At 37.0% G+C, this 22985-nt stretch overlaps 2 protein-coding genes across 3 annotated transcripts; both read left to right on the top strand.

Moving 5' to 3' along the window:
• Positions 1–5049: 5049 nt before the first annotated feature.
• On the top strand, positions 5050–9084 carry LOC128184959 (uncharacterized). Of its 2 annotated transcripts, none has more exons than XM_052854611.1 (5): positions 5050–5274; positions 5723–5860; positions 6047–6106; positions 6216–6491; positions 6770–6948. In XM_052854611.1, the coding sequence occupies exons 1-5, from the start codon at positions 5181–5183 to the stop codon at positions 6946–6948; spliced, it is 747 nt and encodes a 248-aa protein (XP_052710571.1). In that variant the 5' UTR covers positions 5050–5180. The 2 variants fall into 2 exon arrangements, with proteins under 2 accessions (XP_052710571.1, XP_052710570.1); XM_052854610.1 differs by lacking the exon at positions 6770–6948 and adding an exon at positions 8154–9084 and having other exon boundaries at positions 5053–5274.
• A 7449-nt stretch (positions 9085–16533) lies between these two features.
• On the top strand, positions 16534–17771 carry LOC128185539 (uncharacterized protein K02A2.6-like). Its single transcript, XM_052855115.1, has 2 exons — positions 16534–16553; positions 16931–17771. Exons 1-2 carry the CDS (start codon positions 16534–16536, stop codon positions 17769–17771), a joined length of 861 nt encoding a protein of 286 aa, XP_052711075.1.
• The last annotated feature ends 5214 nt before the right edge of the window (positions 17772–22985 follow it).

The following is a 22985-nucleotide window of genomic DNA, read 5'->3' as shown; positions in this document are numbered from 1 at the left end:
TATTTTAAGAGTTTTAGATTATTTTGCAGATCTTTCAGGACTAAAAATTAATTACACAAAAACTAAAATGGTTTGGATTGGGAGTAAGAAATTTTCAAGAGATGCATTTCACCATACAAGATGGAAACTAAATTGGAATAACTCAACCTTTGATTTATTAGGAATAACATTTTCTGTAACTCTAGATGAGATATCTAGCCTTAATTATGAGCCTAAAATGTCAGATATTAAAAGGATTTTAAACCAATGGAAATTAAGAAAACTAACCCCAATTGGTAAAATATCAGTAATAAAAACATTGATTCTGCCCAAATTAAATCATCTGGTGCTCTCTTTACCTAACCCAGACTCTGATTTAACAAAGATTTTAAATAAGGAAATTTACCAATTTTTATGGGGAAGCAATATTCACAAAGTAAAGAGACCCATAGACCTTAATGTACAACAACAATCAAGAAATTTTATCAACATGTGTAGAGGAAAAATAATTAGACCCCGTTTCGTTAGAAATATTGGGGGTTGCTGTAAATGTGCGCATAAGCAAAACTCAGACATGACTTTCTTTTAAATCGTGTTACCTTCTGAAAGAGATTGCGATATTACATATTGACGTCACTCACAAAATGTCGGTTGACAAAGTATTCTACTTTTTTAGCTCACCTGAGCTGAAAGCTCAAGTGAGCTTTTCTGATCACCTTTTGTCCGTCGTCCGTCTGTCCGTCCGTCTGTAAACTTTTTACATTTTGAACTTCTTCTCTAAAACCGTTTATCCAATTTCAACCAAATTTGCCACAAAGCATCCTTATGGGATGGCGAATATAAATTGCAGAAATAAAAGTCCGATCTGTATTCAAAGCGGAGAAAACCTTGAAACTGTAGAAAAGGGGGGGGGGGTGCATTTTTAAAAATCTTCTTCTCAAGAGTCCAATTCAACGTAGTTTAGCATAAATTATCCTTATGGGAAGGAAAATATAAATTGCAAAAATTAAGCGCTAATTCTGTTTCAAATCTGAGTTATTACGAAAACAATATTAAAGAATAGGCGTGTTTCAATCAGTTTAATAGCTTCGGGTTCGGCATCCGGTAAAATGGATAGGCAAGACTTGGCCTGGGCAAAACAAAAGATTGGCAGTTATTAATCTGCCAATCTCATTAAAATTTCAGGATATTTGATGGACCAGTATATTTGTATTTGCTGTAAATATTGCTGCAAAACAATGCGTATTTAAGTATTGAATCCTTATTTTTTGAAAGATATAGTCTCATAACTGCAACGGTGTGTGCATACAAATTGAATAACGCGCGTTAGCGCGTTATGAAAATTTGTTTGCACACACCGTTGCAGTTATGAGACTATATCTTTAAAAAAATAAGGATTTAATGCTTATATTTACATTTTTTTTACATTCTTGTCTTGTACGCAAATGCGAATTATACCTTAAAATGACTGTACTATCCTATGGGTAAGTTTAAATTAATGGAAGAGCCACTGTAACAGCCACAAGCGTGATCTTTGATTTTCGCTTGTGACGTTGTATTTATCAGCGTTCAACGTTTGTGACGTCACAATTAAAACTCGTCAATTAACCTTTTAGTACCCTTTCTGCGTTATGGTGCTATATCTGCAGTAGCTTTACATGCAAAATATACGTGGAATGTAAATATTTAAGTATTGAATCCTTATTTTTTGAAAGATATAGTCTCATAACTGCAACGGTGTGTGCATACAAATTGAATAACACGCGTTAGCGCGTTATGAAAATTTGTTTGCACACACCGGTGCAGTTATGAGACTATATCTTTCAAAAAATAAGGATTTAATGCTTATATTTACATTTTTTTTTTACCTTCTTGTCTTGTACGCAAATGCGAATTATACTTCAAAATTACTGTATTATCCTATGGGTAAGTTCAAATTAATGGAAGAGCCACAGTAACAGCCACAAGCGTGATCTTTGATTTTCGCTTGTGACGTTGTATTTATCAGCGTTAAACGTTTGTGACGTCACAACTAAAACTCGTGATTTAACCTATTAGTACCCTGTCTGTGTTATTTAAGAAATGAACTCAATGTCTACCCAAGTTATACTCGTATAACCTGGGTTGGGGCAATTTACGCTTTATAATCTGCGAAGCAGATTATAAAAAGGCGTAAATTGCTCCAACCCAGGTTATACGAGTATAACTTGGGTAGACATTGAGTTCATTCCTTATGATTTAATTTTCTGGAATTTGCTGTACAAATTGAGTCCGTTTTACTTTTAAAAATGATATAAATCTGTTCAAAATTCAAACGTAACGTCAAGTGAATTAGTACGTTGGTGCATTGTGACGTGTCTTGTGACGTGCAAACCAGGTTATACAAATTTAACTAAATTTTTCTATCCAATCAAATGCCGCGTTACAACCATAATTAAATTATTGTGCTATATCTGCAGTAGCTTTACATGCAAAATATATGTTGAATGTAAATATTTGGAAATGACGATTGCCGATCTGCCCCGTCTTTTATTTTGCCACGGCCCGGGTTTGCATACCCATTTTACCAAGACTCGTATTCCATACTTCTAAAACGAGGTTCTTTGTTTAAAGCAGCCATGACATTATACGAAAAAGGGTCGATCTGACTATGATGAAATTGCTTGTTGTGCAATAGTTCGCGTATGAAGGGAAATTTTTGAAACATGCAAAATAAATTGGTGCCGATTTTGTGAAGTAAATTGAGGCTAAATATTTCAATGCGTTGACAGTATTTACACATGACGTTGGTGTTAGCTTGTTCTGATTTTCGTTTCGTTTTCATTATTTATGCTTTGTAACCTGGGAACTATCGTCTGTATTTCGTGATTTTTACGTATCAAACAGAGACTTCGGTAAATCAAACAGTTAACTGTTTACCTGCGCAAATTAAGCAAAATCTGATGTATCAAAAAAGTACTGAAATACAATTTATTCTATCGGTGATTCGGCATTATCTTTTGCGTAATGGTAGATTAATGCAATAGGTTTTGTTGAGATGCTCGGCATTTTCTCTAGTTTATTCAGTTTAAATAGAGTTTGATATCGCTGACGGAAATACACATGTATGTAGGTATATACATGTATATATATGATTCATTTCGGAAAAAATAAATTGTGTTCTTTATTTGTTATAGTGCATGTTTCTTGTGTTTAATTGTTTACAATTTCTATTTACTAACATTATTTGAGTGTTAAGCTTCGAATTATAAGCAAGATACAGAGATTTGCTCACAATTCTATGTTTGTACACAGATCTTAAAAACTAAAGATTAAAAAAGTAAAAACAATTGTCAATATTTATTAAGAAAATTTTCAAAGTCTGTTCTTCCAGAAACCAACTTTAACAACTTATTGTATTGTAAACTTAACCTTTTTTCGTCATTATTACTGCTACTGTACATGTGATCCTTGACTGTGTGTGTGTACATTTGTATAAACTGATCTTGAACCTCAAATACAAGTAAACTGGTCTTGAGTGAATAAAAGAATTGAAAATCTTAGGACATTCTTTTTTTCCATTTTAAATGCTGAATAGGAAATACTGTGAGCTCTGTATCTTGCTTATAATTCTACGATTGACGCTGAAATTTTGGTTGAACATTAGAAATTCTATATGAATTAAAGTCTGTTAAATACTTGTACAAACAAAATAAAAGAATGATATTCTGTATATACCTACTCTCTGGGGCCCCCTTTTTCAGGCACGTAGCATCGGGGGGGGGGGGGGGGGGAGGGGGGGGCGGGGGGGGGGGGGCTTTTTCTCGCAGCAACCAATTTTTTAAAATTTACATATAAAAAATTGAATTATCACATGGAGTTGCCCCCCCCCCCCCCCCACTTTTTTGGGAGTATGTAAAAAATTGATATGAAAATAAGGAAATGAGGAGTGAAATTGAAGCTATATACTACGCGAGCCCCCCCCCCCCCCCCATAAGGATTTTGAAGATTTTGGAGGACTTTAAATTTCCTTTTTTTTTTTTTTTTTTTTTTTTTTTTGCTTGTCAAGATTTTTTTGGATGAGTCTGCCCCCCCCCCCCCACTTTCAAAAACGATGCTACGTGCCTGTCTTTATACAATAAATAATGTGAAATCTACATCAATTTTGATAGTTTTTCAGACACGAGTAAATTAAAACGACATCTTTAAAACAGTTTCCATAGTTCTAAAACATTTCTGATGCGGGGATAAAGTAATTATCGCTATTCCTAAGAAAATATCACAGCGGAAAATTATCCTGGTTTGTACGTAAATAACAGTCATTTAATTATAATGGAGAATTTTTTTTAAATACAATAACTAGTAAGTAGTTGATGAAAAAAATGTACCTATATGCTCTCATATATTTTGATCGCTTTACAAAGTGTGTGTGTGGGGGGGGGGGGGGGGGGCCAGAACGAAAATATAGGGAATTGGAAGTTAAGAACTTAACAGTGTACCCCTACCAAATGTTTAGTTTTATATCTTGCGTAGGATTTTCTTATTCTGGTAAAACATAGTATTTCATGAAGGTACAATGTCAAAGATTACGTGTATGCAAAAATAAGTGTAAAATTCGAATACTTTACAATATTTATTTTTTGTTATTCTACCGAGGGACCATACGGCACAATATCTTTTAAACGCCCATTGTTGCTCAGGTGAGCGATGTGGCCCCATGGGCCTCTTCTTAATTTTATTTGTGTATGTTTCATGCATACCTTATCGGAATAACTTTAATAATAACTTTAATAAGGGGCATTTTTCTGACAAGAAATGGAAGGATTTTTGTTTGAATATTCCATTAAAAGTTTTAACTGGAATGAAAAATAAAAAAATGATATGGCAGGGGTCTTTAAGAGAGCAATTGTTTTCGCCGCGAAAAACAACATCGACGAGCGATGAAATTACGAAACACCATCTGAAGCAATGTGATTGCGGAATACAACAGTGTCCTATATCTTGCAGTTATTGTTATGTAATGTAGTGTCACTCAGGATGTGTAAGTATTGGTGTACTCATCTGACCGGAAGTGAACAACGGACGGAATGTCACAACATTGTTAACACCACTTGTCGTCTTGCACCTGTTGAATCTCAGACGTCTCTGTCGGGTCGTGTTTCTGTTTCCTGCCCCTCTATCAGAGGAATCAGCATTGGATATAAATTGTTGGCAAGGGAATTATGGAAAAGAATCGCTCTCCTAAATCATCTAAAGCAGACCTCGCCAGTTCTAGCGCTGGAGAAGGCGGGGTATCCTCTGACGTACAGGACCAAAGTACAGTCAATTGTTTTCATACATTTAGATTGGTATTATTCTGTAAATAGGTTTATAAAGCAAATCAAAGAAATCAAATATCATTGTAAGGAGATACGGAGGATTAATGGTTATTTTGTGTCGATCAAATTGAAACCGGTAGTAAATACGTACTAGAATGTATCTAAAATTATACGTTTACATCAACACTTCAGATTTTTATAAAAGAATCGAAAACATAATATAGAATTTAAAAACATGTGTGACGTATGCACTAAAGATTTCAAGCTCTAACGTATAAAGATGAGATAAGTTTATAAGCGTGTAATTAGCAGATAAGTCAATCCGACAAATATTTTTTTTTTTTTTACAAATTTATATTTTTTTTTCTCACATCTAATCAATTGAAACACACACATTAGCAAAATAAGAATAGAAAATCTGCAAGGCGTTTATTTTTGGGTTTAAGACCTTCCTCCGGCATATGGTGACATCTTCTCCAAACCTTGGACCCCCATCCCTAGTTCATCCCAAAAAACTTGTTATTCATCTAAACAAGATGACAGGAACTTGTGGGAGAAACTTCACGAATGTTTTGAAATGTCAAGTAAGTCTGAAATATATCAACTTCTAATACTCCGATGTACTGGGGTCAGTGGACCGTGGTTTGTGTTTCGGTTGTTTCATTTTGCGGTGATAATACATTTGTCAAGCTAGATTTTTGCTATTTTTAGTACTAAATTTAGATTTGACTATTGTTTTTAGAAGCATTTTTGTATATTTTATTTTACAGTTTGCCAGCAGATTATTTGGCTTCAGGTTTTGGTCTTTTCTATACTTTACATTGTGTTTGGTGAGTAGCTTTTTATTTTACTCTGTCAAGATCACATACATCAATGTTTATAATCATTATAAGGGTCGTATTTTATACTTTACTTTAATGTGCATTTGTTTTATTTAAGGGTTAAAATACAGTGGCCAATGCGTTAGCCAGGAGTTTGACAGCAAAGGAAAAGTCTGGCATGAGGAAGATTTGACCGTGTTCATTCGGGCGGAAGGGGGCTTTCTGTGTGCAACCATTCTCATCGTCCTTCTAATAAGGTTAAGGTTACTAGTGCATCTTCGTCGAACTCAACGAATAACCACGGCCGACTTACAGATAGCAAAGCTATGGGATGGTCGCATTGTTGTACTTTACTGTGGGGTCTACATTGTTAACTTTGCACTCTGTGTTGCAGGTAGGTCTGTTCATGTTGCACAACAAAAGTTTATTCATTATTTGTTGATGTCTTAATGTTGTATGGATGCTGACTCGTTGCGCGTAATGACATTTAAATACTAAATGAATTAAGTCATTTCAATAGAAGTTAAATCTTATGCTATGTTTCATTGAGTAATCATGACAAAAATATCTGACTTCGTAATGCAATATTATAGTACATACTAAACATTAACTCTCTCTCTCTCTCTCTCTCTCTCTCTCTCTCTCTCTCATTAAATTTTTGGTATTTTTCAGGAGCAACAAAAATCATTCCACCCAATGCAAATATTACCAAATTAAATTGTATCTCAGAGTTCTACAATTTCTACTACTATGCCAAGATAGGCCAGCTGGCTGTCTTTATGCCGTACGCTGCCTATGTCATTTCCTACGTCACCTTTATGATGCATTTACAAAGCAAGTATTTCTTTTGAAGAATAATTTAATTTCAGTTGGTGAAAAATTACAAAGGCAATATATTATAACCTTGCCTGGATCACAGTAAGACTACCGTAAATAAAATATTAATCCGCCGTGACAGTTCGTTTTAATGTTGTTGCAATTACTGTCATTATATCGATCAAATGACCAAGTTTTATTCAAAAAATTAGAGAAAACTAAATTATTACAACGAACATAAAAGATTATCGATTTAAACAATTACAGTAAAACACGCTCATAACGAAGCGCCAGAAACGGAGATTTTCCTTCGTTATAAGCGTAATTCGTTATATCAACATGTAATTAAGTCATGGAGAATGAAAACCACTTCGCTGTAAGCGTCAATTCACTATAAGCGTGTTCGCTAAAACCGTGTTTTACTTTATAAACTAAGTTTGCCTTTTTATAAACTGCTTTAAAATACTCGTATGAATGTGGATAGCTCTATATGTCTAACACGCATAACGAGTACGTCTATTCTCTAATTGAATCCAGTGCCTATACATGTCTGATCCTAAGATATAACTGTTTTAGAAATACATCATGCTCATTCATTTCTCGTTCAACTTTATCTACTATATCAATTGCTAAATATCAACCGCTGAATAGGTTAATAGTCTATTGATTGTTAGTCAACACGCATGAGAGAGAGAGAGAGAGAGAGAGAGAGAGAGAGAGAGAGAGAGAGAGACTTTCGTGGCACATGGCACATAGCTTGGAGACTGGTGTTTTAAATCCTTCAAGTGTACTTAACAGCTTCCGGTTTGTTCATGTAAAGCTTCTGAAATTTTGATAATCCAAACATAATATGATTTGTCCCGACCATTCCAAATGATAATCGGACGATATTTCAAATGACCATCGGATGACCAAGCTGATTATTGTTTTCACGGTTATATGGTAACTAAGGTAAATGATTGATTTAAATAGTGTTACCCGTCTGTGACACGCTATATTACATCGTGTGTGTTGTGGTGATGGTAAAATGTTAAATCAATCTATACTTCAAAAAAGGCTAGAGTTCTAGACGACTAATACGGTTTTCATATCATTGCATCAAAAATTCTGTAAAGAATCACAAAATAAAAAATACAGACCTTAACATCATTATAAAAAGTTCTCCAAAGTTAGTGGGAATAGAATGCCATCATGATATTATATAAAACATTGATCATGCTTTATTTAAAATTTCGCACAGAGAAATGGTTTATACGACGTAAACTGCGTTGTTGGGTTAAACTTTTGGATGCAGACCAGGATGGCGTCATCAGCCAAGATGACATGAAGAAAACAAATGAAAAGTTAGAAGGACTACGTAAACTTTTTGGTGCAAGAAAAACAGCTTTATCCGATTCACAACAGGAGAAGTGGTGGAGTGATCATGTATTTAAGTGTGGACCCGGGAAAGATATATCCGTCCACCAGTTAGTAAGTTACATGGAGGGGATAATGACTCAAGATTCGTCTGCAGAACGCGCCAAAGTTGTCAGACCAAAAATCAAGAAATGGTTTAACATTTTCACAACAGAAGATTTCCTGAAGTTAAAGATGATTTTCAGCGAGGAAGATTTTGTCAAATTTTGGGCAGTGTTGGCGAATATTGATGAGCGACACAGCAGAGAGATGCTTATTAAATATTTCCCTTCACCATTAACACTGAATGATTTCCGGGAAGATTTTGTGGCTTTTTTGTCAAACCCTGAATTTCTTGATGAGTACAGCAGCAGGATTTTTAACATTTTAAAGAACAAACCAGATTGCATGTGTTGCAAAGTTTAAGCTTAGACAAATCGCTAGTCTTGTTTTAAGAATTACGATAAGCATCTCCTGACTTTTGTCAACTGTTTTACTTGCTAAATTAATTATGTATTCGTCTTTCAGTTTGTTTGAAAGAAATAGCATATGTAGCGTAAATACTTGTTCCACGTTACGAACAATACCTTTAAAAGTAAGGAATTAAAAATGTGTTGTCAACAACAAGTTTTTTTGTTTTATTGGAGATCATTGTTTTTATACCCAATTAATTTTTGTAATTGGTTATTTTGTGTTATATTGTTAGTCAAATAATACAAATGATTTACCCACCGCAGGCTGCTTGAAAATTTTATGAATAAATAATCATCAGAAGATTTAAATTTGATTATTTCTACGCAAAATTAATGAAGTATGATAGAACTAATGCAGAGTCTCCAATTGCAATCAACATTCTTCTCAAGTTCATTTTTATGGTCCAAAGAACGTTAGTCTGAAAATCTGTGTAAAGAAATCCTGAACATTAATTACATATATTTATTTGAAATTACTGAGTGAGTGTTCGAGCCGAAAACTCATATTGTCTAGATATTGTCTAGGGTTCTTTAAGTTAAAAAATCTAATACTCTCATTATGCATTCATAGCGATTCTTTTTTCTGTTTGTGATTCTTTATTCTGTTTGGTTGAGAAAATAAAGTTTTGTATTTGGTTCTTACCTTTGATGGTAAAAAATTTTCTTGTTTTTTTCTGCTGCGTCTCATTGAACAATTGATAAAGTTAATGGGTTTATGAAAAACAGCAAATTCTTACATTAAGGTAGCCTGCTTATCCTTTTTACCGACTTCAATCCAACGATTATATTTTCATACACATGTAGTCCATTTTTCTCTAAAAGCGCACGTCAAATTGCGGAGCGCGCAATACCTTTGCTATCATTTATTTTGATGTTGAGACAAAGACTGTCAAGCTCAGAAGGGGAAACTAATAACATTTTAAGTCAAAAAAGGCTGGTGGTCAGTCCAAAATACACTTATAAATACTACTATTGGTCGTTAACTTATGTATAGTAAAGAGAAAAAAATTTTAAATATTACATTTGAAATTTAAATATTTTATATTTTCATTTTACAAAGCTCTGAATGATATAAATAAGGCACGGTTAATGATTCCCATCTCAGAAACTTTTATTAAAATTATTTTTTTTTAATGTTAAAACTTCCCTTTTTTTGCCACGTTGGACTTTGCCGACTTCCGTTTTCTGTGTAACTACCAAACATGCTTCCTTTTCTCTTGTCCTCGGTGGGTTTTTTTTTTTTTGGGGGGGGGGGGGGAGGGGGGGTGGATAGTGCAAACAATAAGCGCGTATGGTGATCATTGTGATGTCAATAAAAATGAACGTTTTTGCTATTTTATAGGCTCATTTTAGGAAGCATATTGGTAAATGTAAAATTTGTTTAAAAGACTAAAAGTTTGCCCGCCAAAATTCAATTTCAAACAAAAAAAAACATTTTAAAAAATTTAAACCTTTGAGTTTCAAATCACTCTTCTCCTTACGCAATCGAACAAATAGCTTGCTTTAATTATGACAGAATTTCCGATTGCTGATTTCATTGAAAAAAAAAATGAACCACAATTATGTGCCAATTTTTTATAATGAAAGAAAATAATTATTTTCATAACCTTCAAATGAGCTATCTTTAAACATTTTTTAACAAGCTCGACCCTGTGTTTTTTGATAGAATTTTTTTCCCTTCTTCTTATTCCACAACAAGCCAAGCCATATTCTGCCTTGAGTAGGAAAACTTTCGACATAATATCATCAGAGAACAAAAAATCCTAGCTAATCAAAACGTTGCTTAATATGAATGCTAACAGATTTTGCACTTTATCTTAACAATAATCAACCAGAATACCATCATACCAAAAGGTAATTATTCATAAACCTTTTGATCTCAACTGGACAGGCTCCCTGAGAACTTAAGCTAATATGTTGTCTGTAATACATATACCAAAGCGCAAAACATGAGAACCATTATAATAAATTTTCCTTTAAAATTACCATGAAAAGCTCAGAAAAGCTCGAGGTTCTTTGAAATTTTGACATGATAAGCAGATTTAAGATCAAACGTAAAAAATAAAAAAGCTTGCATTTCAAACATTTTCTTAGCTATCGAAGCATATTCTTACCTATACTTACCTGTACTTACATGTACTTAAATTGATGTTACTGTAGATATACATGCCTACAGTTTAGAACTAATCGTGGCTTACCGTTTCGGGCTTGGCTACCGTCAGTGGTTTGACAACTTTAGGAATATTACAAATCTTTTACTTTCCTTTTTTAAAACCAATTTCCTATTTCTTTTGTAACAAATTCTTTGTCATTCAGTGCTATTTTGCTATGGCGTAATACTGACAACAGTGATTTAGTTTTAAGGTACTTCACTAAACCTAGACAAACTTTTTAAGACACTACGTCACAAGATGGCGATTTAAATGTTTTGTTAAACTGTCTATATCGTTCGATTGGGTTGTATATCGTCGTATCTCAGTGGTTAAAGTATTGGACTTCTGAACCGCAGGTCATGAGTTCGAATCCACCTGGAGCTTTTGTTCATGTTTACTGAATTAAATTTTTGAAAAAGTAATTTTTCATCCAAAGTTGCACATTTTTACCTATTTGACCTAAATACTTCTTATCCATTATGATATCTATCATAATCAAGTAATTTTCTGCTGCTTTGAGAAAATATTTCAAGATGTAGTGAGCCACCTTAAAAGGAATTAAACAATGCTTTCATTTGCACTGTTACATTAAACTTCTAACCATAGTAAGAACAGGTAAAATTTAGCCATCTACATTTAGAATAATTTCACGTTCAAAACTGCTCAAAATAGTAATAAAATCTTCACCTATCTTATTATCATGGCTCCAATTGTTCTTTGCATCATAATCACAGTATTTGTACGGTTCACATGTTTGCCATCTTGGGTAGGGTCGACTTCTGAAGAATCTTACGGGCCTCCTAGGATATGGGGCGGCTCCAAGAATATGGAGCTACTCCTGAGGAATCTGTCCTTTTTCGTCTTGCCTTGTGTGTTCTGTAGTTTTTCTTATATAGTATAAATCAGCCACAATAAAATATGTTTTATATTATTTTTTTCGTATTAAAACTGCTGCCTTTATAATTGTTTGTCTATTGTTTATTACTAACTATGTACTTTCTATGATGGTTACTTTTCTTTACTGACTTTACGTTTCCTTGTTTACTTTACTGACTTTACGTTTCCTTGTTTGCTTTACTGACTTTACGTTTCCTTGTTTAGTTTACTGACTTTACGTTTCCTTGTTTACTTTACTGACTTTACGTTTCCTTGTTTACTTTACTGACTTTACGTTTCCTTGTTTGCTTTACTGACTTTACGTTTCCTTGTTTGCTTTACTGACTTTACGTATCCTTGTTTGCTTTATCTGAATTCAGATGTTCGTTTATTTTTTTTTCTCTTTGATAGAGCATGTGTTTGTGCTTGTATTAGTGTCATGTTGTACATTTTGAATTTACCGGGTGGCAGTAAATACAAAATTTACAACATGACAATTAGTTGTCATGTTGTTAACATAATTCAAAATTTACAACATGATATTAGTTTTCATCCCCATATTTACGAAAAACGAAAAGGCTGTTGAGGTTTACTTTATATCTATTTATCTTTCTGCTGTAAATTTTTAAATTGTTCAACAAATCTGTTTAGCATCTGACTTCATCCTAATTTTTTTTAACAAATATCCAATTGCATAGCGTCTATCACACGACAAAAATAATTGGCTTGTTCGGGTAGTAGGCTAGAAAATGCATCTAAAAGCTCTTCGTAAACAATTCAAACACGTCACTTTCAACAATCTATTTCCATTACTTATCGTCAAAAATACAAACACTACTTCCGCATTGGTGCAAACCATTGTTTTTTAAGGAATGAATTTTCAATAGCTACTCTATTTATACGAAAATAAAATGGTTGTGGTAATTTAAGCTTCTTAACGTTTCGAAAGAGTTTTTAAATAAGCGTAACGTTGATGCGCTTTTAAAGTTAGTCTTACTGTGACGTAGGCAACATTCTTTATGCGATATATTTTTTTTTCAGCCAATCAGCAAGCGTTTTACAGCCAGATTTGAATTTTATGCTGATAAGACAACTATTTCTTGCTTTCGAAACGATAACTGGACTGTATGCTCAAAGAAGGTAAACGAGAGCGCGTTAAATCTCCCGTAAATCTAATTTTTTTTTTCAATAGTTTGCAGTTTCCTTTCTCATAATCAAAAGGCGAAAAACTTATTCTAAATTTTAAAACATCAATGCTCTTTTTATTGTCTCTGATCGTGAGGTTTATTCACTATACTTTAAAGGAAGTGAACATGAAAAAATTATCAAGGGCTCAAATTTGTCTGTTTGATGTGTTTAATAATATCCGAAAACCATTTAATCACAGCTTATCTCAGTAAGAAGATATACCAATAAGAATAACTAAATCTTGCAATCCTTGAGCGCTGCTATATTGTTAAAATCATTACCTCCCTGCTGGATTGCATTTTTACACACGTTTAGTAACAGAGATAAAATGTAATCATCAAAATGTGAATTGAAACTTAATTGAAATGGATGTAAAAAGTTGTCATTTTGAAACAGGGTTATGGAGAAAATTTCAGAATGATGCACTCCCACTAGCAGTTAAATGTGACATGTAACTAGAATGGAATGCCCCTGGTTCAGTGTTTTTGTGACCTAATTTTCCTTGTGTTATATCCGGAATGTTTACATGCTCGATTCTATATGTTGTTTATGTCATGCGCATTAATACATAATAATAAAGTAGTTCCAAGATGGCAGCCTCTGTTGTGATCCATGTGTTATAGTGCTAGGGCGAATATGTAACATATTGGCGACGAGGATAAACTCCGGTAACCTCAAATTATTCCAAATTGTCTGTTTCTAACCCGTCCCATTATATTTTGGATCTGTGGTAATGGCGGCGTTTGGTTTAATTGGAAAGATTGACCCATTTGACGAGACTATCGAACCGTGGGAATCTTACGTCGAACGATTTGAGCAGTACTTCACGGTGAATGAGATAGATCCTGGAAAAAAGGTACCGTCTTTATTATGTCTCATCGGTGGACGATTATATTCTCTCCTGCGGGATTTGACTTTTCCTGATAAACCAGCTGAGAAGACTTATCAGGACTTGGTGACATTACTCAACAGCCATTTGTCCCCTAAGCCCATCAAAACAGCAGAACGCTTTCGTTTCGATAAAAGAGACCAGAAGGAAGGAGAAACAATAACGGAGTATGTAGCTCAGTTAAAGAAACTCTCGATTTATTGTGATTTTAATGCTTCGCTAAATGAAAAGTTGAGGGATAGAGTGGTATGTGGTATAAGACACCCTCACATTCAAAAGCGCTTGCTGTCAGAGAAAGACTTGACATTTGAAAAAGCTATGGAGATCAGTGTGGCAATGGAGGCGGCAGCTAAGGATGCAACAGAATTAGTACAGGCTAGGAATCGGACAGATACAGGAGCCGTGAACAGTGTTATCGGTGTGGTGAGAAAGGACATATAGCGAAAGACTGTCGGTCAGGAGGAGCACGGTGTTATCGTTGTAATGGAAGTGGCCACGTAGCAAAGGACTGTAAATTCAGGAATGCAGAATGCCACAACTGTCATAATACGGGACACATAAAGAAAGCGTGTAAAACTTCAAAACCTCAAATGCCTACGTCTGGAAAACATCAAAGAAGAAAACCTGTTCATTATGTTGAAAATGACCCTCAGGATGTGAGTGATAACAACTATATAGCTAGTTTAGAACTAAACAATTTAACAAGTGCGGACATCATATGGATCCATCTGAAAATAAATGGAATGAGGATGAAAATGGAATTGGACACTGGGTCAGCTATTTCGGTCATGGCGGAGGAAGAATTCAGGAGGAAATTCAGAGATCTGAAGTTAAAAACTGCAGACATCACTCTACGCACGTACTCGGGAGAACACATCAAGCCAGTGGGTTATATGGACGTGGAAGTGGAATACAGTGGCACTAAACAGACATTGCCATTATACATAGTTGAAAAGGGAGGACCAGCTCTTTTTGGCAGGGATTGGCTGAGAAAAATTCAACTTGACTGGAAATTGATTAAGGACATGCATGCCATTAGCACTGTGAAGCCTACCAGCGTAAGTGAAATTATAGACAAATATAAAGATGTCTTCGTTGATGAAGTTGGAACTGTGAAGGGCATTACAGCAAAACTGACACTCAGAGAAAACAAACCAAAATATGTCAAGGCCAGGACTGTTCCTTTTTCCTTACGAACAAAGGTGGAAGAAGAACTCCAGAGATTAGAAGCGGAAGGGACTCTGACCAAAGTACAGCATAGTGATTGGGCAACTCCAATTGTGCCTGTTCTAAAGAAGAATGGAAGCATCAGAATATGTGGCGATTTCAAGGTTACGCTTAACCCTCTACTCAACGTTGATCAGTATCCATTACCTAAAATTGATGACATCTTCGCCAACCTAAATGGTGGAACGCATTTCTCCAAGATCGATTTGAAGCAAGCATACTTGCAACTTCCAGTGGATGAATCGTGCAAGGAGCTACTTACCATTAGCACACATAAGGGATTATATCGTTATAATCGCATGGCCTTTGGAATAGCGTCAGCACCTGCTATTTGGCAGAGGACCATTGAGCAAGTATTACAAGGAGTCCCTGGAACTCAGTGCATGTTAGACGACATGGTTATAACCGGCAAGAATAATGAAGAACATCTCAGGAATTTGGACATGGTACTGAAGCGATTGAGCCAATATGGACTGAGAGCAAATCTAGAGAAGTGCGAATTCTTCAAGGAAAGCATTACCTTTTGTGGACATGTGATTGATAGAAATGGTCTACACAAGACACCAGAGAAGATTGATGCCATAGTTAAAGCACCTTCCCCATGTAATGTCTCTCAACTAAGATCGTTCTTAGGTTTAGTGAACTATTATGGTAAATTCTTACCTGACCTGGCAACAGTACTTGGACCGTTGCATAACTTGGTGCGAAAAGACAGCCATTGGAATTGGACAGAATCCTGTGAAGAATCATTCAACAAGGTGAAGGACTTAGTAGCATCAGATCTGGTACTTACACATTATAGTCCTGACTTGCCTATTTCCCTGGCATGTGATGCATCACCTTATGGACTCGGTGCAGTTATTTCTCATGAGCTACCTTATGGAACAGAGAGACCAATCGCATTAGCCTCTCGCACATTAGCACCAGCGGAGAAAAACTATTCTCAGATTGATAAAGAAGCCTTGGGAATCATATGGGGGATCAAGAAATTCCATTCGTACTTGTTTGGTAGGAAATTCAAGTTGATCACCGACCATCAGCCCTTGATACACATTTTCAGTCCTCAGAGAGGAGTCCCAGTTACAGCATCTTCAAGATTACAGCGCTATTCTCTCTTCTTGTCTGCTTATGACTACGAAATTGGATTCCGTAAAACTTCTAAGCATGCGAATGCAGATTCCATGTCACGCTTACCACTGAAAAGCACAGAGTCTGATGTAACCATAGATATGGTGGACGCTTTTTATCTTGGACAGATTGAAACTATTCCAGTTTCTAGCAAAAACATTCAAAACGAAACTCGTAAAGACGTAGTTCTAGGTCGTGTCATGTCGTGCATTAACAGTGATTGGACTTCTACTGACAAAGATTGAGAGTTAGCACCATACTACTCACGACGAAGTGAACTATCTATTCATCATGGCTGTATCATGTGGGGAGTAAGAGTCATTATATCTACCAAACTCCGCAACTTGGTGATTTCACAGATACATGAAGGACATCTAGGAGTGGTCAAAATGAAAACACTTGCTAGGAGTTTCTGTTGGTGGCCAGGAATTGACCAGGATATTGAAACTATCGCCAAAAGATGTAATGGATGTCAACAAAACCAGAATTCGCCTAAGGGAGCACCATTGAATGCTTGGGAGTGGCCAACCAAGCCATGGGAGCGAATTCACATACATTTTGCAGGACCGTTTTTAGGATATATGTTTCTTATAATGGTGGATTCAAATTCAAAGTGGCCAGAGGTGGTGAAAATGAGCACAACCACATGAACCCGTACTATTGATGTTCTGAGAACCGTTTTCTCCAGAAATGGACTTCCAGTAACAATTGTGAGTGACAATGGCCCACAATTTACCTCAAGAGAATTTGAAGAGTTCTTGAATGCTAACGGCATAAAGCACATCAAGACATCACCGTACCACCCATCTAGTAATGGACTTGCAGAGCGTTTTGTCCAAACTTTCAAGCAAGCCATGAAATGCAGTAAGAATGATGCAGGGTGCATTGAAAGAAAACTGGCAAATTTCTTATTGGCGTATAGAAATACTGCCCATGCAACAACAAATGAGACACCAGAAAAGCTCATGATGGGGAGGGAGTTGAGAACGAAAATGGATCTTTTGAGGCCAAACACAGAGTTACATGTCAAGCAGAAGCAAGAAGAAATGTGTTTACAGAGAACTACACAGAACAGAGAATTTGAACCAGGACAGTCGGTAATGATGCGTGATTATCGTGGGAAGGATAAATGGATTCCGGGAATGATTGCTCAAAGAACTGGACCTGTTTCCTATCGTGTGCAAGTGGACCCTTCAACACAGTGGAGGAGGCATGCAGATCAGATTGTAACATCACAGATTCCAATCATGTTACCAGATATCGAGATACCTGAGCCGAGTGTTTCAAGTTCAGTTTCAATGGACAATTGGGCAGAGAAGTTAAAAACGCCGAACAGCAGATCTTTACCGTCGGTTTATTCGGACAGTGCGAAGAGATCAACTCCGTTGGTTAAACCTACTGTTGCGAAAAACATGGAGTCTAGTCAGTCTACACCGCTGAAACCAACAGCACCCATCCAGTCCGAGAGACGTTACCCGTTACGTACCCGTCAACCAAAAATCCTGGAAGATTATGTATACTCCAAGTAACTCTGCTAAACCCCAACCAATTTTGTATTTAGTTTAAGTTTTAAGTTGTACTGTGTTTTGGGGCATAATAATCCCCTGTGCAACTTACAGGAACCAAGAGGTTTCCTTGCAATTAATCCTAGTCAAGAATGTTTGTATTTTGTATGTATCTTTATTTACATGCTAAGGTCGTAATGCATGTGTATTATAGTAAGCCTTTGTTTATATATATAAAAGGAAAATTCTTGAGAACTTGCTATGCAATAACAATAAACACAGACAACCAACAATATCTGACAGTTAGCAGAAGTAATATTGTATAATGAAACATGTATGTACATCATTCTTAAGGAGGGAGAAGATGTTATATCCGGAATGTTTACATGCTCGATTCTATATGTTGTTTATGTCATGCGCATTAATACATAATAATAAAGTAGTTCCAAGATGGCAGCCTCTGTTGTGATCCATGTGTTATAGTGCTAGGGCGAATATGTAACACCTTGCACCTAGGAATTTCTTAATGTGTTGTTATGAGTTTTAACATTATGTGTGCTACATAATAGAGCGCACAAGGTGCATTGCTCAGCATCCTGATTTTAAAAAAGTGTCTTAATTAGTTATGTTATTCTTCTCACAGCATAAACCGAACCGGCATACGTATCATCAAGATTTTATCTAAGATAAAAACAAATCAGAAAGATTTCTAGAGCACAAAGAGTAACGGTAAGAAACCCCACAAAGAAAATGAAATTACATTTTATATTTATTTGAAATCTACAAACAGCATTTTATGTAATTACTAAACACTGACATCTCCGTACAAACATCTGGAATGCAATAGCTAAGGTTCATTTATAGAAATGTACTAAATCCTTGTCTTCTCATGACAGTTCAAAATGTTGCTTCACATCCAGGCATAATTTTTCTTCGTAACTTTTATCAACCCTGTATAAACACTGGCCCAGTTATAACATTGACCTAGTCACCAGCAGCAATGTGGCTTATCTACGTCAGAGAACAGATACATACTGGGGAATATGGGTTACCTCTATAAACCTTTCACTGAGAGTGTTAAATTCATAAAATATCATGATAGAAGTAAACAAAAAGGTTACAGACCTCATTCTTAAGTTTCAAAAGGCTTTTAAAATCTATAAAGCAAGAATTAATTGTTTCATGTTCACTTATATTACCTCAGGGAAATTAAAATAGAATTTTAGATATCCTTTTCTGCAATACCTGTTGGTTTTAGATCTTGTTTGAATCGCTTTTAAAAAAAACTATTTATGTACTTGCTCAAGCTCGATCACTTCCCTAGAATACTACAATAACTGACGAATTTTATTCAGAAAGAATCAATGAGAAATTAGACAAAGACAGTTGTACAAGTCATGTTAGTCTTTAGGAATCGTCAGACAGTGATCGCCAATTTACAATCAATGGCGGTATTTACAATAAGTTATTTTGTGTTGTGTAACGTGCAAGGGGGTCACTGCCTGTGATCCCCGCGGGCCCGTACCCGAGATAGAATCGGATAGCCCTGATTGCTGCCAATATTTACAAGTGCAGACTTTAATCACCGCTCCTGCACATATATAGGGACTCAATGTTACGCAGGCAGGGATGACCACACACCTACGCAACTGAACAGGTACCAACGTTAACGCAAGCAGGGATGACCGCGCACTTGCGCCAACAACGCAACCTAACGCAAGCAGGGAGTGCCGCACACTTGCGCTAGAAAGGGCAGAACACCAGCAGGGATGACCACACACTAGTGCTCCGCCGCAACCACCACCAATACAAGCAGGGATGACCGCACACTTGTATTAATGCGATACAGAGCAAGGATGACCGCACACTCTGTATCGTAGGTAAAATCACACGAAGATTAGAAAGAGCAGGGAAGTCCACACACTCAATCTAGCCGTACCTGTTCAAGTTTTACCCCAAACAGTCGTTTTTGTAACGCATTTGACACTGTCCCTATATATGTGCCGGCCTAGAATAATTCATAGTATCTAAAAATTAGAAATTAAAAATAAACAAATTAATCCAACCTAATCCAAAAAATACTTATACATTACAACTTACTTATGTTGAATATTTATTATTGTATAAAAATAGTCATCATAATAATTGGTTATTATTGGAAGCATTAATTAAATCATCAAAAATCAATCAACAAATCAAAGGGGAATAACTCTTGCTATAAAATACATTAAGAAGCTGCCCGCTTCATTACCCCCACCTCAGAATTTTGCGTCCTCGCAAAACAAAAACCCCCAACTTCACAAAAAGGTGAAGTGGTATCCCAGAAAAAAAAAATACCCCCCAAAATTGGATTAAACACAACAAAAATTTCTGCCCTTCTTTCCTGGGTCCAAGCTTCATCAATGAATAAAAACAATGCTAGATTTTATTTACAATCAGGCGTTAGCCTACAATTCCGTCTTCTGACGCTTTCCGTCTGTGGAACTTTTGCAGCTGATTTTCTTTAAAGTTAGAACTTTTCAACGCTGCTTTACCAGGTAATATTGCCATTACCTGCATGCAATTGTCATTTGCATATACACCTTGGGGTCTCATCAACATTTTCCCAGGAACACGGCGCATTCTCCTCTTTCGTCTGCTTTTCTTACAACTGCCGCAACGTCTGCACGGGTTCTTGCGCTCTTCTCCCTCATCAAAATCATGACCATGACTTGGGTCCTTAAAGGTTCGCCCAACCATCGAACTAATGCTGTCTGTAGCAAACTTCTCCCCAGAACTCCCAATTCGGCCTTCTATCAACACTTTTCTGTCATTGCAACTTGACATTGCAACTACGCGGTAGCATGCATTGGTCTTCCCTTTAGTCAGATGTTGCCCCTTTTCGTCTCCATCAGTTCCCTTTGATTGTTCGGGCTGTTCTGAATTGACACCGCACTTAGCTCGCTTTCTGACCATGCAAGCTTTACGCAAGTGTCCAGGTTTTCGACAATAATAGCATACTCCTTGCAGTTTGTCAACTTTTCGCCCATTATCTGTCATTTGACGCTTGCTAAGACGTTTGACGTTTGTCTGAAGAGAGTCGACTTTATCACTCAGGCGTTTGATCATTTCCACAACCTCTGTATATGAATGATCTACATTTATATTGCGTGCATATCCATTGCTCTCCGGCCTGTTCTGTCGGTAGGCTCTACAGTCTCTTTGAATATGTCCAGGCTTTCGGCAGTAGTAACAAAGTTTCTGCTGTTCCCGTACTCTGGGTCTTAACTGCGCATCGTCTTCAGCTCTGCTGCTCTTAAATGACTTCACCTCCAACTGTAGAGAGTCTATCTTGGCGTTAAGAGCATCTAATGTTCTTGCCAACGCTTCGTTACCTGGTTCTGGGGCAGTGGGACGAGCATAGCTTTTTCTCTCAGCTTTATTGTATGCCTCTAGCTCCACGGCCAGTTGAATCGCATCATTCAGGTGTCTGGGGCGGGACTGTTTTATGCGAATGCGCATCTCTGAATCAACCAGTGCGTCTACGAATTGGTCTTTGGCCAACGTTTCCCAAATCTCCGCAGAGGCAGTAGGGTATGCCAAATAGGCGAGCCGCTGGATGGCTTGGCCTAGCTCGGGAAGAGTCTCACCGGCTCTTTGGCGTCTTTCTCGCATCTGCACTCTATAGAGCTCGGTTTGGCTAGGCGGCGCAAACCGATCCTCCAAAGCTTGAACGAGGGAATCAAAATCAGGTTTTGTACCTCTTGGCATATTACCCAAGACTCCCTGCGCATTGCCACGTAAGGAAACTGCCAGGTATAAACCTTTAGTGGCATAACTCCAGCCGTTGATGTCGGCGCATGCTTCAAAATGCGCATGGTAATCAAGCCAAGGGCCACTTCCATCATATGTAGCTGGCTTGATAGATTGCTTGGCAATGGCATTGTCTGTCTCATTTCCTCTTGCAGGGCTTTCAAATCTCACCCGAGATCGTCTGCGCGTCACGCCGGGTAAGAGCGAGTCGGCCTGCCAATTCAGATCTGGCTGGTGCGTGGCACCAGAGCCGCTAGCAAATGGCCTATGCCCGATGCTGCTTTCTACTTTCCTCTCTGACTCTTCGTAGAGCTCATAGAAATCAGAGAACTGGTCGTTGCTGCGCGGGTGCGCTGCTGTTCTCTTGTTAGAGCGAAGTCCGGAATAAGCCCCCGTCTCATACGCAGCAGCCGCCTCTTCAAGATGTAAAGCTGTCGTGTGACCAGTGCGCAAAGACAGCTTTCCTTTCTTCTGAGAAGTATCCAAAGCTGTGCGCATAGTGTCCACACCAGAATCTCTGCTTGCAGCGGGTCTTGGCGTTGAGGTCTTCAGAATGTCGCTGCGCTCACGCATTTCGGCGATCTTCTCCTCCAAGAACGATATTTCTTTGTCGACGTTTTCCATTCTTTTCGCAGCAATTTGCAGGGTATCCCACCGCTGCCACCAAATTTTATGTAACGTGCAAGGGGGTCACTGCCTGTGATCCCCGCGGGCCCGTACCCGAGATAGAATCGGATAGCCCTGATTGCTGCCAATATTTACAAGTGCAGACTTTAATCACCGCTCCTGCACATATATAGGGACTCAATGTTACGCAGGCAGGGATGACCACACACCTACGCAACTGAACAGGTACCAACGTTAACGCAAGCAGGGATGACCGCGCACTTGCGCCAACAACGCAACCTAACGCAAGCAGGGAGTGCCGCACACTTGCGCTAGAAAGGGCAGAACACCAGCAGGGATGACCACACACTAGTGCTCCGCCGCAACCACCACCAATACAAGCAGGGATGACCGCACACTTGTATTAATGCGATACAGAGCAAGGATGACCGCACACTCTGTATCGTAGGTAAAATCACACGAAGATTAGAAAGAGCAGGGAAGTCCACACACTCAATCTAGCCGTACCTGTTCAAGTTTTACCCCAAACAGTCGTTTTTGTAACGCATTTGACACTGTCCCTATATATGTGCCGGCCTAGAATAATTCATAGTATCTAAAAATTAGAAATTAAAAATAAACAAATTAATCCAACCTAATCTAAAACTACTTATACATAACAACTTACTTATGTTGAATATTTATTATTGTACAACAATAGTCATCATAATAATTGGTTATTATTGGAAGCATTAATTAAATCATCAAAAATCAATCAACAAATCAAAGGGGAATAACTCTTGCTATAAAATACATTAAGAAGCTGCCCGCTTCAGTTGT

This window comes from Crassostrea angulata, chromosome 5, assembly GCF_025612915.1.
Source record: "Crassostrea angulata isolate pt1a10 chromosome 5, ASM2561291v2, whole genome shotgun sequence".
In the NCBI taxonomy this organism is placed as follows: domain Eukaryota; kingdom Metazoa; phylum Mollusca; class Bivalvia; order Ostreida; family Ostreidae; genus Magallana; species Magallana angulata.
This window is presented reverse-complemented; position numbering and strand designations above follow the sequence as displayed.

What these genes read in the sequence shown, in the direction of transcription:
- LOC128184959 (XM_052854610.1), top strand. Translation starts at nt 5,181, where the DNA reads ATGGAAAAGAATCGCTCTCCTAAATCATCTAAAGCAGACCTCGCCAGT. An exon ending in CTCTGACGTACAGGACCAAA is followed by an intron (nt 5,275 to 5,722) that starts GTACAGTCAATT and finishes TTTGGGTTTAAG; the next exon opens with ACCTTCCTCCGGCATATGGT. An exon ending in CTTTGCACTCTGTGTTGCAG is followed by an intron (nt 6,492 to 8,153) that starts GTAGGTCTGTTC and finishes AATTTCGCACAG; the next exon opens with AGAAATGGTTTATACGACGT.
- LOC128185539 (XM_052855115.1), top strand. Translation starts at nt 16,534, where the DNA reads ATGGCTGTATCATGTGGGGA. An exon ending in ATGGCTGTATCATGTGGGGA is followed by an intron (nt 16,554 to 16,930) that starts GTAAGAGTCATT and finishes CGTTTTCTCCAG; the next exon opens with AAATGGACTTCCAGTAACAA.